This window comes from Mesitornis unicolor, unplaced genomic scaffold, assembly GCF_000695765.1.
Source record: "Mesitornis unicolor isolate BGI_N332 unplaced genomic scaffold, ASM69576v1 scaffold3408, whole genome shotgun sequence".
NCBI classification, from domain to species: domain Eukaryota; kingdom Metazoa; phylum Chordata; class Aves; order Mesitornithiformes; family Mesitornithidae; genus Mesitornis; species Mesitornis unicolor.
Window position 1 is genome coordinate 6,657 of NW_010202372.1, and position 13,601 is coordinate 20,257.

The 13,601-nt window shown below is 42.6% G+C and overlaps 1 protein-coding gene across 1 annotated transcript in view; it reads right to left on the reverse strand.

Annotated features, from left to right (window-relative positions):
* Window positions 1-6,083, reverse strand: part of ANKRD1 (ankyrin repeat domain 1 (cardiac muscle)) — a 7,396-nt gene extending 1,313 nt beyond the window's left edge. Inside the window, exons 1-7 of the mRNA XM_010190366.1 lie at window positions 6,057-6,083; window positions 4,308-4,487; window positions 2,346-2,483; window positions 2,148-2,255; window positions 1,398-1,496; window positions 412-510; window positions 101-264 (exon numbers count right to left, since the gene is read on the reverse strand). Coding sequence (XP_010188668.1) covers window positions 101-264; window positions 412-510; window positions 1,398-1,496; window positions 2,148-2,255; window positions 2,346-2,483; window positions 4,308-4,487; window positions 6,057-6,083 — 815 coding nt within the window. The remainder of the gene's footprint in view (window positions 1-100; window positions 265-411; window positions 511-1,397; window positions 1,497-2,147; window positions 2,256-2,345; window positions 2,484-4,307; window positions 4,488-6,056) is intronic.
* Between the last annotated feature and the right edge of the window lie 7,518 nt (window positions 6,084-13,601).

Sequence of the window (13,601 nt, forward strand, 5' to 3'; positions counted from 1 at the left end):
TCCCCTTCCTAGAGACATGGACCACAGCGTCAGTCCCCCCGTCCAGCGCTGCAGTCCAGCCCCGGCTGTGGAGCCGGGCATTCTTACAGACAAATGGCACTATCGAGGCAGATGGCAGCTTGGTGCCACCTGAGGGCTGACAGGTAAGAAGCTGTCGGTACTCACTCTGTCCCTGGCATTGAGATCCGCTTCACAGGCGATGAGGTGCTCCCCGCAGTCGTACTGACCCGTCCTCACAGCCACGTGCAAAGGGGTGCTGAGCAGCTGAGAGTGGGGAGGAGGATGCAGTCAGTGGTACAGAACAGGTCAAGGCCACTTCAAGAACGGCCACCAAAAATTATCTACTTGGAGAAAGGCTCGGCTTGTCCTCTCCAACTTAAAAAAACCCTGCTGCTTCCCAGAAGCACATACCTTGTCTCTTGCGTTTCTGTTTATCCCTTTGTCCAGTAAGAATTTCAGAACGTCCAGATTCCCTCCCCGGCATGCCCAGTGCAGGGCGGTAGATTCGAGCTGCAGCAGGAAAAACAAATGGAGAGTAATTTAGTTCATCATATTAAAAAAAAACAAATATCAAATTTCTAAATTAATCCAAAATATTTTTCATGCAATTTAACCTAAAGCACTTCGCTGTGATCGTGACCATGAGTTGTTTCTAGTAACAGCTTTTCTTATTTTGCCCTAATTTCTTCAGTGCTGTGAGTGTCTCACTCTTCACACTCACTGCACATTGCTCTTAAAGTCGGAGATCTTGGCTGCGCTGCTGTGAGAGAGGATGTGGTTTGTCTATTCTGTGAACTTAGAAGTTATCTTTAGCCAGGTATGTTGTGGGGTTCTTTTTCTGGCTGGTATGTGCTAGTTGATACTTCTTTTATTTTATGCCTTTTGGGTTATAAATTGCATATAAAATGCAGCTCAAGGGAAAGAATAGTTCTCTTTAAAACAAAACAAACCCCGAACCCAAAAAACACCAACTTAGTAGCTCCACAAAGTGAACTGGAACCTTTCTCCCCCTACAATGTTCAACTTCTCTGCCCTCAGCTCTGCTGGGAGGGGTGAAGGTCTCGCTCTACCTGTTGTTCCTCCTGGTTCTTATGCTCTCCACAAGCACTGCTGGGTTAGGCAAGGGGGGAGCAAGGATGGCTGGTTCCAGCTGTTAAAGGGATAAGAGCTGGGAGCAGAGAAGGAGAAAACCAGCAGCAGCAGATGCTGATGCTCAGTGACCCTCATGGCTGGCATTCCAGAGGAGCAGGGGGATGTTATTTCAAGGATAGTCTTAGAAGAGGCTGCAAGGTCTTTTAATGGTCTGGTTCTGTAAGAAGTGGTTCTATAAGTGCTTCTCTTGGCACTTAAAATACAATGAACCATTTTCTGAAAGAAGTGTGAGTTGATGTGCATACCATGTCTTTCTGTTCGAGCCGGGCTCCAGCATCCACCAACTTTTTCACCACCTCTAGATGTCCTTCAGAGCATGCCCTGTGCAGCGCAGTACGTTTGTACTGGCAGTTAAAACAGTGCAAAGTCAGATATTGCATGTGGCACAAACCGCTATCTTTTAATCTTTTCTCCCCTCCTGCCTATGATGATGGCAAATACATACTGATTAATTTTCAAGAACTAATGCTTTTGAGATCTGAAATCTGCTAAATTTTAATAGCGTCCTGATAACTGAGAGCTGCCTGCCCAGCATTTTAAGGGGCATAAGACATTTCAGCAGGGTGGCATTCAAATTTAAAACGATGCCTGTTGAGTTCCCTCATCTAACATGCTACCCTGCCTTTTGCCAATGCAGCTTATACGGCATGAAGCAGGAGGGCAGGCAGCATCACTTTCTTCTTTGTTCTGCAGACAGATTTCTTGTCTGTTCATCTGCAGCATTGGAAGACCACCTGCTACAGAAAATCGGGGTCTCCTGATCACCAACAGCCTTCTTTTAAATATAAAGATTTTTTTGACGTAATGTTACTTTGAAGGGTCCCAATGGACCCATTATCACTAGAAAACTTGATATACAAAACTTCCAGCATTTCCTTACTTCCTCCCACCCTTTTTTGTCCTCAGGAGCTACATAACCTAGTGATAAAAGTTATTTTTGCCCTGTAATAACCTCTCTTCTGTAGCAGGCTTTGCAGTAAGAAGGAAGATTGTACCTCATCACAGACATTTGGATCTCCTTTGTCTGACAGGTATTTTTCAATTACTGGCAACTTATTCTCCAGTGCGGCTCTAAAGAATGTGGGTATATCCACTGGTCCTGTCTGATGGAAAGAAATACACAGGGCATAAATGCACGTGACACAAAACCCCATCAATGGTTTCCTAAAGGAAGGTACTTTGAAATAACTTACAATAACTTCTGGTTCAGACTCCTTTACAACGGGTGCTTTCACTTTCCTGCATTTCTTCTTCTTCTTCAGCTGAATAATTTTTTCAAGGTCCTCCAAGTTTTCAAGTTTTGACCTTTCCTCTAATTTCTTCTTCTTCAGCTGAAAGAAATCAGGGAAGCCAGCGAGTTGAGCTGAGTGCGACCGCTTTCAGAGTGGCAGGACGTGTGCCGCTGAATTCGGCTGAACTCAGTTAAGACTGGATGAGCTTCGGAATGAGCTGTCTTTTTTTATATAACTAGGGCTAATTGACCATTAGAATTTGTTACTGAGTGTGTGAGAAATTCTATATCATCTGCAGCTTTTCATGCACCATTGGACAACTTCCTAGATGCTGCTTCAGCCATATGCTGTGGGATACATGGCATGAATTTTTCATCTGTGTTAGGCCAGGAGCCAGAGCAGCACTGCAGTCCCTTCTGGCCCAACAATTTAAGAAATCTCATGTGCAGCTTATGAAGGCTGGGAAGCCCCTGCAGTTTTAGCTGACTTCCACCAGGCATTTTTTCTTCAACCGTTTTTGTGATGCAGCCCTGATTTACTGTAACTTAATCCTCTTCAATGAAAAATATACCTTTAAGTGAAGGTTTATACCAATCTTAGATTTTCAGCCAACAAGCGTTACATTTTGGGAAGCCACAAAGAATGTCCCCAGTATCCTTGGAGGAGCAGCTCCATAAATGTTTAAGACTTCTCCAGCCTGCTTGTGAAAAAACATCCCTGCATGAAGGCAGTGTGGGGCACTGCTAACATCAAGGGCAAACGTGTTGCCTGAACTGAGATCTGAGGTACCATGAGGTGTCCTTGACCTCAGAAGGGGGATTCACAAACAAGAGGTATCACAGCTAACAGATGTGTGAGTGAACACACATGACAGATTCTGCCCCGCAGTACCATGAAGGGTAAATACATTGGTAAATGCCTGTCATAATGGTACACTTTTTTTTTCCTAACTGAATTCTTATTCAAGTTACTTCTACCTTTTCTTTTTATTGTTCTCTGCATTTAGGGTTTGATCTGTAGATCATTTACTTAATGGAAAATAATTATGTTGGCTGAGTAGACTGTGGATCAACTGAAAACCCCAAAATTTCTTTAGGACCCTGTTTTGGAAGAACTCAGAAAAACTTAGTAGCAAGAAGTTATCTTTATGTTGAAGGTGAAGGTCAATAGTGTTTATTTCAGTATTTCTGAGGCTCATTTTCTCACCCTGCTTTTTTAAGAACAGCTTTATGCCCTCTGCTAGTTAAACATTTTCATTCCCAAATCACTTTAAGTTTTTAGGCCAGTTGGTTGCTTATTCACGAAAGAATTTAAGACATTACAGCTACTGTATTTTGGGGGAAAATAACATCAGTTCTTAGGGATATAGGGAGAATTGTCATGCTCCAGGAATACAAAACGTTACTTTTCAGCATCACTTTCATTTGCAATTGTTTTTCCCAAACGTGCTAGTAAGCATAAGGCAGTGTGTTCATAAAAAGAACGTTTTCATGGTAGGTAGCCAGACTTCTGGCTTCAGAAATGCACTCTTTTTTTGGGTTAGGCATTTTTGGTGGCAGTCATTAGGTGTGCAAGCTAAAGGTGTCTTACTGGCTGTGATTGCTCCCTTCCTTACTGCCAGCCGGCAGCAGGGCGAAGGAGGCAGGAGGGAACCCCCAGGGTTTCAGTCAGATGTTACAGGGGGAGCTTTGGGTTCTGTTTCACGGCATTACTGCCTGCGTCCATAGACTACAGGAGTCAGCAGATCTCTGTGGCTTTCAATGGACTTTAAACCAACATCCTTTGCTGGTGATCTCCCGAGGGTTTATCTAGCTCACCGTGCATGTATTTCTAACTTAGAAAGAGGCAAAACTTCAAGGGCTGCAGCAGAAAGTGCACAAAGGATGATTTAAAAAAACCCAAACACAAAACCCAAGAGCCTACCTCTGCTTCTCGCTTTTTCTCCTTCTCATAAGTCAGGTCATCTCGGGAAAGTGAATGTTCAGAGATTGTCTTCAGGTCCTCCTGCTTCTCTAATCTAACAGCAGCTTCATACTCTCCATTTTTGAAGTCCTCAGGGAGGAAGCTGCCAGTCTCTTTATCATCCGCTTTCTTCCCAGTCACCTGTAAAAGCAAAAGTGATGTGATATAATATAAGCAGCAGTTTCATGACTGCAGTAGCCAGCCCCTGGAAACATGGCTTTCCTCGAGGCTAATTGCATGTCATTCGTGTCCTGCTGCAGGACTGCGTGACAGACAGAGTGCAGACCTCCCTCAGCCTGTGCCTGGGTTAACTGTGTGCGTGAATGGCGAGAGCAATCTCGCTTGCGGGCAGATTTCCCACATCCACGCAGCAACCCCCCCTTGGCATCTTCAGGGCTTGGGTGAAGATCCGTGAGGCCAACTCACAGTCTAACTCCCTGCTTGACTGGGGACGAGGTGCTGCTGAACTGCCAACAGCCAGCGAATTGGGGAAATAATCTTTTTGGTTTGTCATTCTCCTGTTTGCATGTCACCAGCCACCAGCACCTTGCGAGTGCTGAGCAAGGGAACTGAGCAGGTAGAGTGGGAGGAGAAGCTCTCTCCCTTGGGACCTTACAGTTTTATTGAAACACATCCAATGTAGTTAAATCAGGTTGCTGAGTAATTTCAAGGCTGGTTTTACCCATCACTGTCAGTACCAAAGTCCCCATTTATAGCACTCGGCAAAATAGCAGACGGTAGTTTCTGCGCAGAAGCTACGTGATGCTGTGCAGCAGCACAGCTTTCGATAGCTTTTGGAAATATCTCTGCTGCTCAATTAAGTATGTACAAAGAGATAACTTGTTGAACTTAGTGGAGGTTGTTGTGTATTTTGAGAGTGGTTCAGTAAATTCGTGTGGCCTAGACTGCTTTTCCATTCAATCACCTTATAAAATCGTGTTTCTTATAGAGTTTAACACTAGAGAAACTGTCAGGGTCTTGCTGAAGACTTTAAGACAACATTAACTAGTTAGGCATTATGGCAGTTCCGTCTTAACATAGCCATCTGGGGAAAAACCCAACAGTTTCTGCATCATGTTCCAGTGTTTTATGGGACCGTTCCTGTTTTCCCAGTTTACTGATCACATCAGACATTCTTAGTCTGAGCCCTGCAGTGGAATGTCCCATTACTTGTGGGCCGGTTTAGACATTATCTTTCATAGGCTTGTTACACCATCAGCAGCAGTGGGTGTAGGAACTGTTAGTTTATTATTAGAAGATAATGCTCTTACTAAACTGTCAGTTTAGTATTACAAAATACTTTGGTTTCCCTGCATTGATACCCCCTCCCAGTCCCTTACTGGCTTGGAATTACTCAGTATGGTGATAAATGTAATAGCTTCTTAAAAAATGAAAATTAAAATCAGGATCAAAGGAAGATACACAGCTAAATTTTGTTCAGTCTGTTCTTCCTGGTGAACTGTGTTCTGATGCAAAATCCAAACAGCTATGTAGTTATATCAGTGGTGAACCCCTTTCCCAAGGAAAACTTAAAGTGAGAATATAATAGGATAAACTATAATATATACAGGTTTTGCACCTAGAGCACAGCAGTGCTGGTAACCTGCTAAATCACCTCTATGATCCACCAGGGTTGTCTCTCTCTGACTGGTATAATGACAATCTAGAAAGAAAAGTATTTATGAATAAATGAAAGGAAATGGTACCTACCAGCTCTTCTACCTTCATCATCATCATATTCGCTGGTGTTTGAAGGTTGTACTCCTGTACGGCTGAAACTCCCAAGTGCTCAGCCCAGCTCTGCAGGGACCACCACGCTAGCTTTGCTTATATATCTTTGGGAGAACGGTGCTTGAATGAGATAATCTTCCAACCTGGGAATCCAAGTACACCCCTTGGGCTTGCCAGCTGAGAGAGAGGTAGGCTCGTGTGCTCATTCCAGACATGTTAACGAGCCAGATCTGGTGTCGAGGCAGGGAAGGGGGCGTCAGTTGGGCGAGGGAGGGTGAGCCTCTCAGTCTAACCACACCAGAATGTGCAGCGGAATGGAATGTGAGCTCATCATCCTCTGGCGATGACTGCACGGCTCAGCAATGCGAGTCATCCCGTGTTCCCAGTGCCCACTAGGACAGCTGTCTGTTTGTATAGCATTATAACTCCATCTCTCCATCTTCTTTTTAGTTTTTCTTTTGAACTGACATTCAGATGACTGTAAAACACTGGAGAGGGTAAGGGGGTTATGAACAATACTTGTAGCAATACCTTACTGATAAATGGATTATGACCCATTCGGTCTCAGAAAGCAATTATTTTCATTGCTATTTATTCTTGAATGATAAACAGTTTTAGGGGAAAGGATTTTTCTCATCATGATGGCAGTCTTCTATATTTGTTGGAAGGAATTCTTTGAAGGGATCACTATACCAGAATGATGTCTCTGGTGCTAAAAGGGCCTATGACATGATAACTTACAATCAGTGTAAGATCTCAAAACAGCAGGCTTTGCATTTTTCTGGGACTTCGTCAGTGATCATAAGTAGAATAGTAAATTATGTCCTATTATGCAAAAAAAAAAAAAGTAAAGCCGTTTTCTCAGGCAATGTTTTCCTTTTGGTTATGAGAGAATACAGGCACAGAAGTGACCTGTTCCTTTTTGGAGATAAGATAGGATACAGACAAATATATGCAGATGATGTGTGTGTCTTGGGGAAAAGGAGGTAGTGAGTCCTTTGGAAAAGCTTTTCCTGTGCCGTGAATCAGAGGATCCTGGAAGCAGGTGAATGCGCATCAGCAGAAGGCAGTTTTATAAAAGGAAGATACACTGATCTTTGCATTTAAAGAGCATGGATACAGGCCAAGAAAAATCAGTTCTGTCATTCTGTGATGCTTCTTGTTCCTGCCTGGCTGTAGGCATCCAGGTCACCTGAAATGAACACAACTGCTCAGGTGCTTCAAGTACGACATGTACAAGTGCTTCACCAAAGCAAGACCTAACTATCTTGAGTGTTTATATCATTAGCATCATTAGCATGCTGCGTTCCTGGCACTGACCTTTCAAGGTGTCTCTCCTCTGAACTATATCCCAGTAATCTGAGTACATCCAAACTTGTCTTCTAGTGTCCATCATACCTATGCCCTCCCGTTCCCTGAAATGAAGCTGGACATCAGGTGGTTCCTTTACTGCTCAGAATATAGATGACATTAGAGAATGAGCCCCAGAACTAAAATAGAGTATGTGGCAGCAAGAGAACCTTTCAGAACATTTTTTTTCCAAACCTAAGTACAGCCAGGCTATCACTCCCCCAGAGTGGTATGTCCTGAATCACACTGCCATGCTTTTCTTCACAGCAGCTTTGTGCTCCTGCTGTATGTCTCTATGGTAAGCAGCAGCATGGTTTGGTATTTTTCCTGTTTACAAATGTGCTGCAGCAGCTTGTCTTGGTCTGTTTTGTTCTGTGACACTTGTTTGAGAGGTTGTCTTGAAATCCACAGCCCTAACAGGACAGCTGCAAAGACCACGTCTGGTTTAGTGGGGACAGATCACAGTGAGGATTTGATGTGGGAAGAGAAATGTAGGGGTTTGCTTTAAGAACAAAAACTGTTTAAGAAGCTGTAAACTACCTCCAACCCCATTGTGTCTGTAGCTTATTTTGCCCTTTATTTGCTTTCTTTTTTTTTTAAACTGTCTGAAATAGAAAACTGACTCAGCAAAACCTAAACGGGAAGGTTTAAGTGGTTAGATCTTCCTCTGAGAATGGCACATGAATCCAGAGCTAGAGTAGCTTTACAGTAAACCTCAGTGCTCTGAGGAGAAACACCAACACACTTCACACATCGTGAGTGCCACCAAAAAAACCCCAGCTGACTTAGGGATAATTCAGTAATTATCTTGGAAGCATTCCATCCCCGAGGACTCAGAGAATAATAAAGAATAGAAAAGAATCTTCCTTGATTAGCCTGAGTTTCTATGTGAAAAGGGTGGCATACAGAAACCCACTTTAACCAAAGACTGGAGTTTAAATTAACCTAATGGTAAATGCTTTTTAAGCTAAATGTCATGTAAACCAAAGTAACCTTACTGAAATAGTAGAAATGCACTGATTCATATCAGCTAAGACTCTCAGCCGGATGCTTATTGCTCTTGCTTAATATTGGAGGGGGAAGTAGTATAATGAGCTTGCAACCTTGTGCAGGACCGTAACCACTTAATCACTTTGCAACAAGTGATTTCTCGTTATGGTGGTAATAGTACATGGGCAGAAGGTGATGTGTAACAGGAATTTGAAGAACTCCTGCCACTCTGCTGAAGGATAAGGGCAGAGCAATGATCTGCAAGGTGTGAGGCAATTGGATATCGTCACCAGAAAACTCACAGAGAAAAACCAAAAAAGGGCGGTAGGTTCAGCATGACAGAGAGAAAACTATCTGGGACAGCCTGTTTCCTGCTACCAAAAGGTAAGTTCTCTGCATAGTGTAAAGAATTTCTGTAATTAGTTTTTAAAGGGGTTAATGGTAGAGTGAAAGCATCATGTGTGATACAGATGATATTGCCGCCTCCTGTCAAGTGTATTACCATCATGTTTTCAATGCCGTCACTGCTGTACTCAGCTGTCTTACATTTTCCAACGCTCTGCCCTTGGCTCTGTCCTTGCTTCTGAAGATGCTGATCTTTGGAGTGCCATTGTGCCTGGCTGTCTCTGACCATCTCCTGCTGCTCAATAACTAGAGGTATGAAAAAGTCAGTTACTGAGGAGTGGTTATGCACCTAAGAGGGTATTAATCCAGCAAACTATGTTCCGCATGTGTGCAGCCAAGGATAAATTCATACCCAAGAAACACATAAGAACCAGTAACCCATAGCTTATTCCTCCTGGGTTGATGATCTGTTGGTGTGTAATGGCTTGCTGATTTCTCAGTATGTGTGAGCATCCAGCATGTCTTACATACAACCACACACACCAGAGCAGTAAATAACAGTACATTGCAAGAACTGTATCTGTTTCCACTTCTTTTTTAGCTGTTTGTTTTCCGTAAAAGGCAGGAAACACTTATATTAGTCTAACATACACTCTTACAGTAGTCTAACATACACTCTTACAGTAGTCTAACATACACTCTTACAGTAGTCTAACATACACTCTTTGATATTTATTGTCAAAAAGCAGTTTGGGTATGAGTTAACTGTAATATGCAAATGATACCACTCGTGCTCTGATTTTTTGAACATCATGATACATATGTCTGTCTGCTTTTTATAAAGTGGTCAGGGAACTGCTGAATCATCAACTTGGAGACCACTTATTGACATATATTTTTTGGTATAAACTGCTAAAAAGAAACACATTGTCCCCTTAGGGGAACAAAAAACCCCACAAAACTATTTCACCTCGGAATATAAAGTTAGTTTTAAATACGAAATTAGAATATGACAAATTATTAAATTTAGGATGACGCTATAATTCCATTTCTTCAGATGAGTTGCTATCAGAGAAGTCATAGTCTGGAAGGTTGCTGGTCTGACCAGCACAGTGTCACAACCGAAACCAGTAATGAGTAAATAGCTGCATCACTTACTGTAGGGCTTAGAAAAACCTCCTCCTCAAATAACAGCAGCGCTGGGGATTTCACATAATAGAAAAAAATCTACTGTGATTTCTGTGTAAAAACAAGGGATTTGAATTTATCTGAGGCCTTGAGCTTTGTCATGATGGCCTTTGTTTGACACATGAATCCAGTTAATTCACCTTAATGAGTCTCGGTTAACAAGAAGGTGCAGGAAAACACACCAGAAGTGGTGTTATGTGTGGTCAGGGGTTCATCTGCTGGCTACTTGGCCTTCCTTGTCTGCAGTACTGGTCAGAGTCTCACTGGTCCAGCACGCCTGTGCTGATGCTCTGTTCACGTAACCTCTGAGTACATTCCTGTGTGGTCAAGGAAGTACAATATTCCCTCAGCTGCTGCAAAAGTGCTTTTCTGTATCAATGTGTTGCCGAAAAGGTTTCTGCCATTCATAAATACTCCAGAACAACTCTAAATCAGGCAGGAAAGAAAAAGTGCCAGAAGTAGAGAACTGCAGAAGAAGTTGTTATCCTTACAGTGGGAGCATGCCTGCAAACCCCAGCCACTTAAGTAATGATCCAACAATGACCAACTGCTCTGCAGTAAAGCACAGCCAGTGCTTTCGACTGGCAGCAAGGGAGAATTCACCTTCACTCCAGAGAGGCTGTGACATTTTTAAACTTTATTTTTACTTTTAACTTCACAATGTCTAACTTAAAGCCTCCCATTACTGAATCTTGCTGTACCTTTACCTGAAAGCTCCTAGGAACCACCTCTCATCCCAGTAATGTAATGCCTTTTTGCTGTGTAAATGTACGGCAATGCTATACTTCTGGCTGATACATGCATCCCTCTAAAATGCTGCGTAGCACGTGCGGGCCTGTTCCTTGTTTATGCAGAAAAAATCGAGGTCCTAGCTGTCCTTCTTTCCACTTACACAGCAAAAGCAGCAGCTCAGGAGACATGGGAGAGCTCTGTCAGGCAGCAGTGCCAGAATTCATGGGCTGTTCATGAGAGAGCGATGGTCATTTGCAACTGGCTGCTTCAGTTTTGGGAATTCCACTCTGCAAAGGTGACAAGTTTTATGCAGGGCTGCTTAGCAGCAGTGGCCAAATAACATCCAACCATTGCTTTTCCCTGTAGTGTTACGTTACAGCATACATTGAAGAAGTTCATCAGGAACTAACAGGACTCTAAAATTGCTCTCCAGGCAGAACTGACCAAATTCCAATCTTAACATGTGATAACAGGGAGGACTTTGAGAGGTCGTCTAGTGAAAGTTTCTTCCCAAAACAAGGTCAAAATTGAATTCAGGTAAGGTTGCTCAGGGCTTCATCCAGTCAGATCTTGAAAACCTCCAGGAATAGAGATTTCATAACCTCCTTGGCCATCCTGATCCAATCCCTGAGTTATCCTTATGGTGCTTTTTCTTTTCCTTATATACAGTTGAAACTTTCCTTGTTTCAATTTATTATCATGGTCCCTCATTCTCGTCCCTTAAACCCCTGTAAAGAGCCTAGCTCTGGTTTCTTTGTAACCTCCTTGCAGGCTGCTCTCCATTTCCCTGAAACCTTGTCTTGTCCAGGCTGAACAAGCCCAGTGCACGCAGCTGTTTCTTGCACAGTAAATGCTCCAGCCCCCAACCACCTTGGGACTGATTTCACATCATTGTTTGGACACGTGATGAAAATACTAAGCGGTGTTGTACCAGAAACTGATCCTTGTGGGAATCTGCTGGAAATAGTTCCACTCTTTACCCTTACCACTTTGCAATCTGTCAGTGAGCCAGCTTTTAGCTCTTCCAAAATGCATCCCTTTAATTCCATATAATGAATGCTTTTTAATCATACCAACATATGCCATGAAATGAAATGCTTTGGCAAGACCCAAGTAAACTGCATGAACGCTAATGCAGCTCCCAACCAGACCTTTCAGTCTGTGGAAAGAGACTTGTTTAGAAAGGTCTGCTTTGCATGCAGCCATATGGATTGGCATTCATTGCATGTAACGTGTCAGATCCTTTCTTGATAAAGCTTTGGTTAACCCTTTCCCCTGTCCTCCTGGAACCAAGTCAGGTCAGTGCTGCCTGTTGTTCTCTTTAATTATTTTCAGACTGTCAAAATACCTTGGGAGCTAAGGAAAGGCAAAAAGCAGCTTCTCTGCTTTCCTGGCACTGAGGTGGCCTGTGAGATCTTTGAATGCAGTCCAAGCAGATGCTCTACCTCAGGGAGATTCCCACATCTTGTGAATAAGTGGGACCTCAGGGAATCAAGGTGAGAAAGAATCGGATGGATTTTACTTAAAAATATGAGAATGTTTTCATAGACCGTTGATTTTGTAATCTCTTAGCAAAACAATAATATGTCACAACACTGGCATAATACATGCACTCGGGCACAGCAGCCTCTCTCTTTTTCATTTAATGAAACTATATCCTCTATAATGTTAGAAACAGGGTGAGGAGATTTTGAAAATCACTATTACCTGGAGCAAATAACCCTTTTATGGTTGGTTTTTGGGCTTTTTCTTTTTTTTTCGCTTCTAACATATTGCAATTAAAATGTAAATGCATAAATCTACTTCACGTTAAATTTGCTGAAAAGGTTTTTTCCCCCTTTCATGAAACGAGGTTTCATTGGCAGGGAGATACTATTGGATTTGTATCCAAGCTATTTTTAACAAATATATCCTTTGATGGCCATAATACCAGTGCGGGTGGGAAAGCATTGGTGCAACTTTAGAATTGCATTACACCATATTATGCTGGTCATCCTCTTGGGGTTAGAGGGTGTTTCTGTGACCGCAAGCACAGATGGAAAAATCAGTTTTCTCTTTTTTATCAATTTGTTACAGGTGCAGTGCATATACTAAAAATGCAATCTGAGTTTAATTGTAGAGAGTAACTAAAAAGCAGTGAAACAAAAACGAATAAAAAACTCCCAAACCCACATTTTCCTCTAACGCATCATAATCGGAGGCAAATTTGTATCAGATTATGAACTTGGAAAAAAACCTTGTGCCCTTCTGTAACACACAGAAGTTTTACAGGAGTTTATGACACTTTGGCACGGCATTTCTGCATTCTGTTTTATTTCAGGAGAAAATGTAGGAAATACGTGGAAAAGGAGGGAAAATGAGTGAATGATCTAAATTGGTTTCTCTGGGCCTGCAAACTGCGATGTATTCATCTGCAGACACTATTTTTAGTAAGTTGTTATTTCACAAGAGAAAACACCAAAAATTCCCCCCATAGCTATTTTCTCTCAGCAAAGGCATCTTCACACCAGCGCCAGTTCGATAACGCGACCATGGGGTAGGCCTTTTCCCCCCAAAATCTGTTGTTATCCAGATTAAGGAGCTGGAAAGGTGACTAGGCTGTGACCAGCCAGTTCTTGCTGAGGCTGTGCTAAGCCCATACTCTGCCCATACCTAACTCACATACCCTGTAAGAAATTTTCTGTGAGCTTTGCTTTTTTTGCTGTGTCTTTTTAGACCGTCTGTATGCCAAAGCCAGTGTAGGGGTAGGCTGTTTTTACTCTAACACGATAGAAACACCAGGGAGAGCCTTGTATTTCCTTCTCCCCAGGGCATCAAGGGGGAGGATAAAGGACAGCATTAATCCAAATGAAACACTGAGTTTCATAGTGAAGAAATGCATAAATGGGCACATACTTCCCTTTTTTTATGGATACAAGA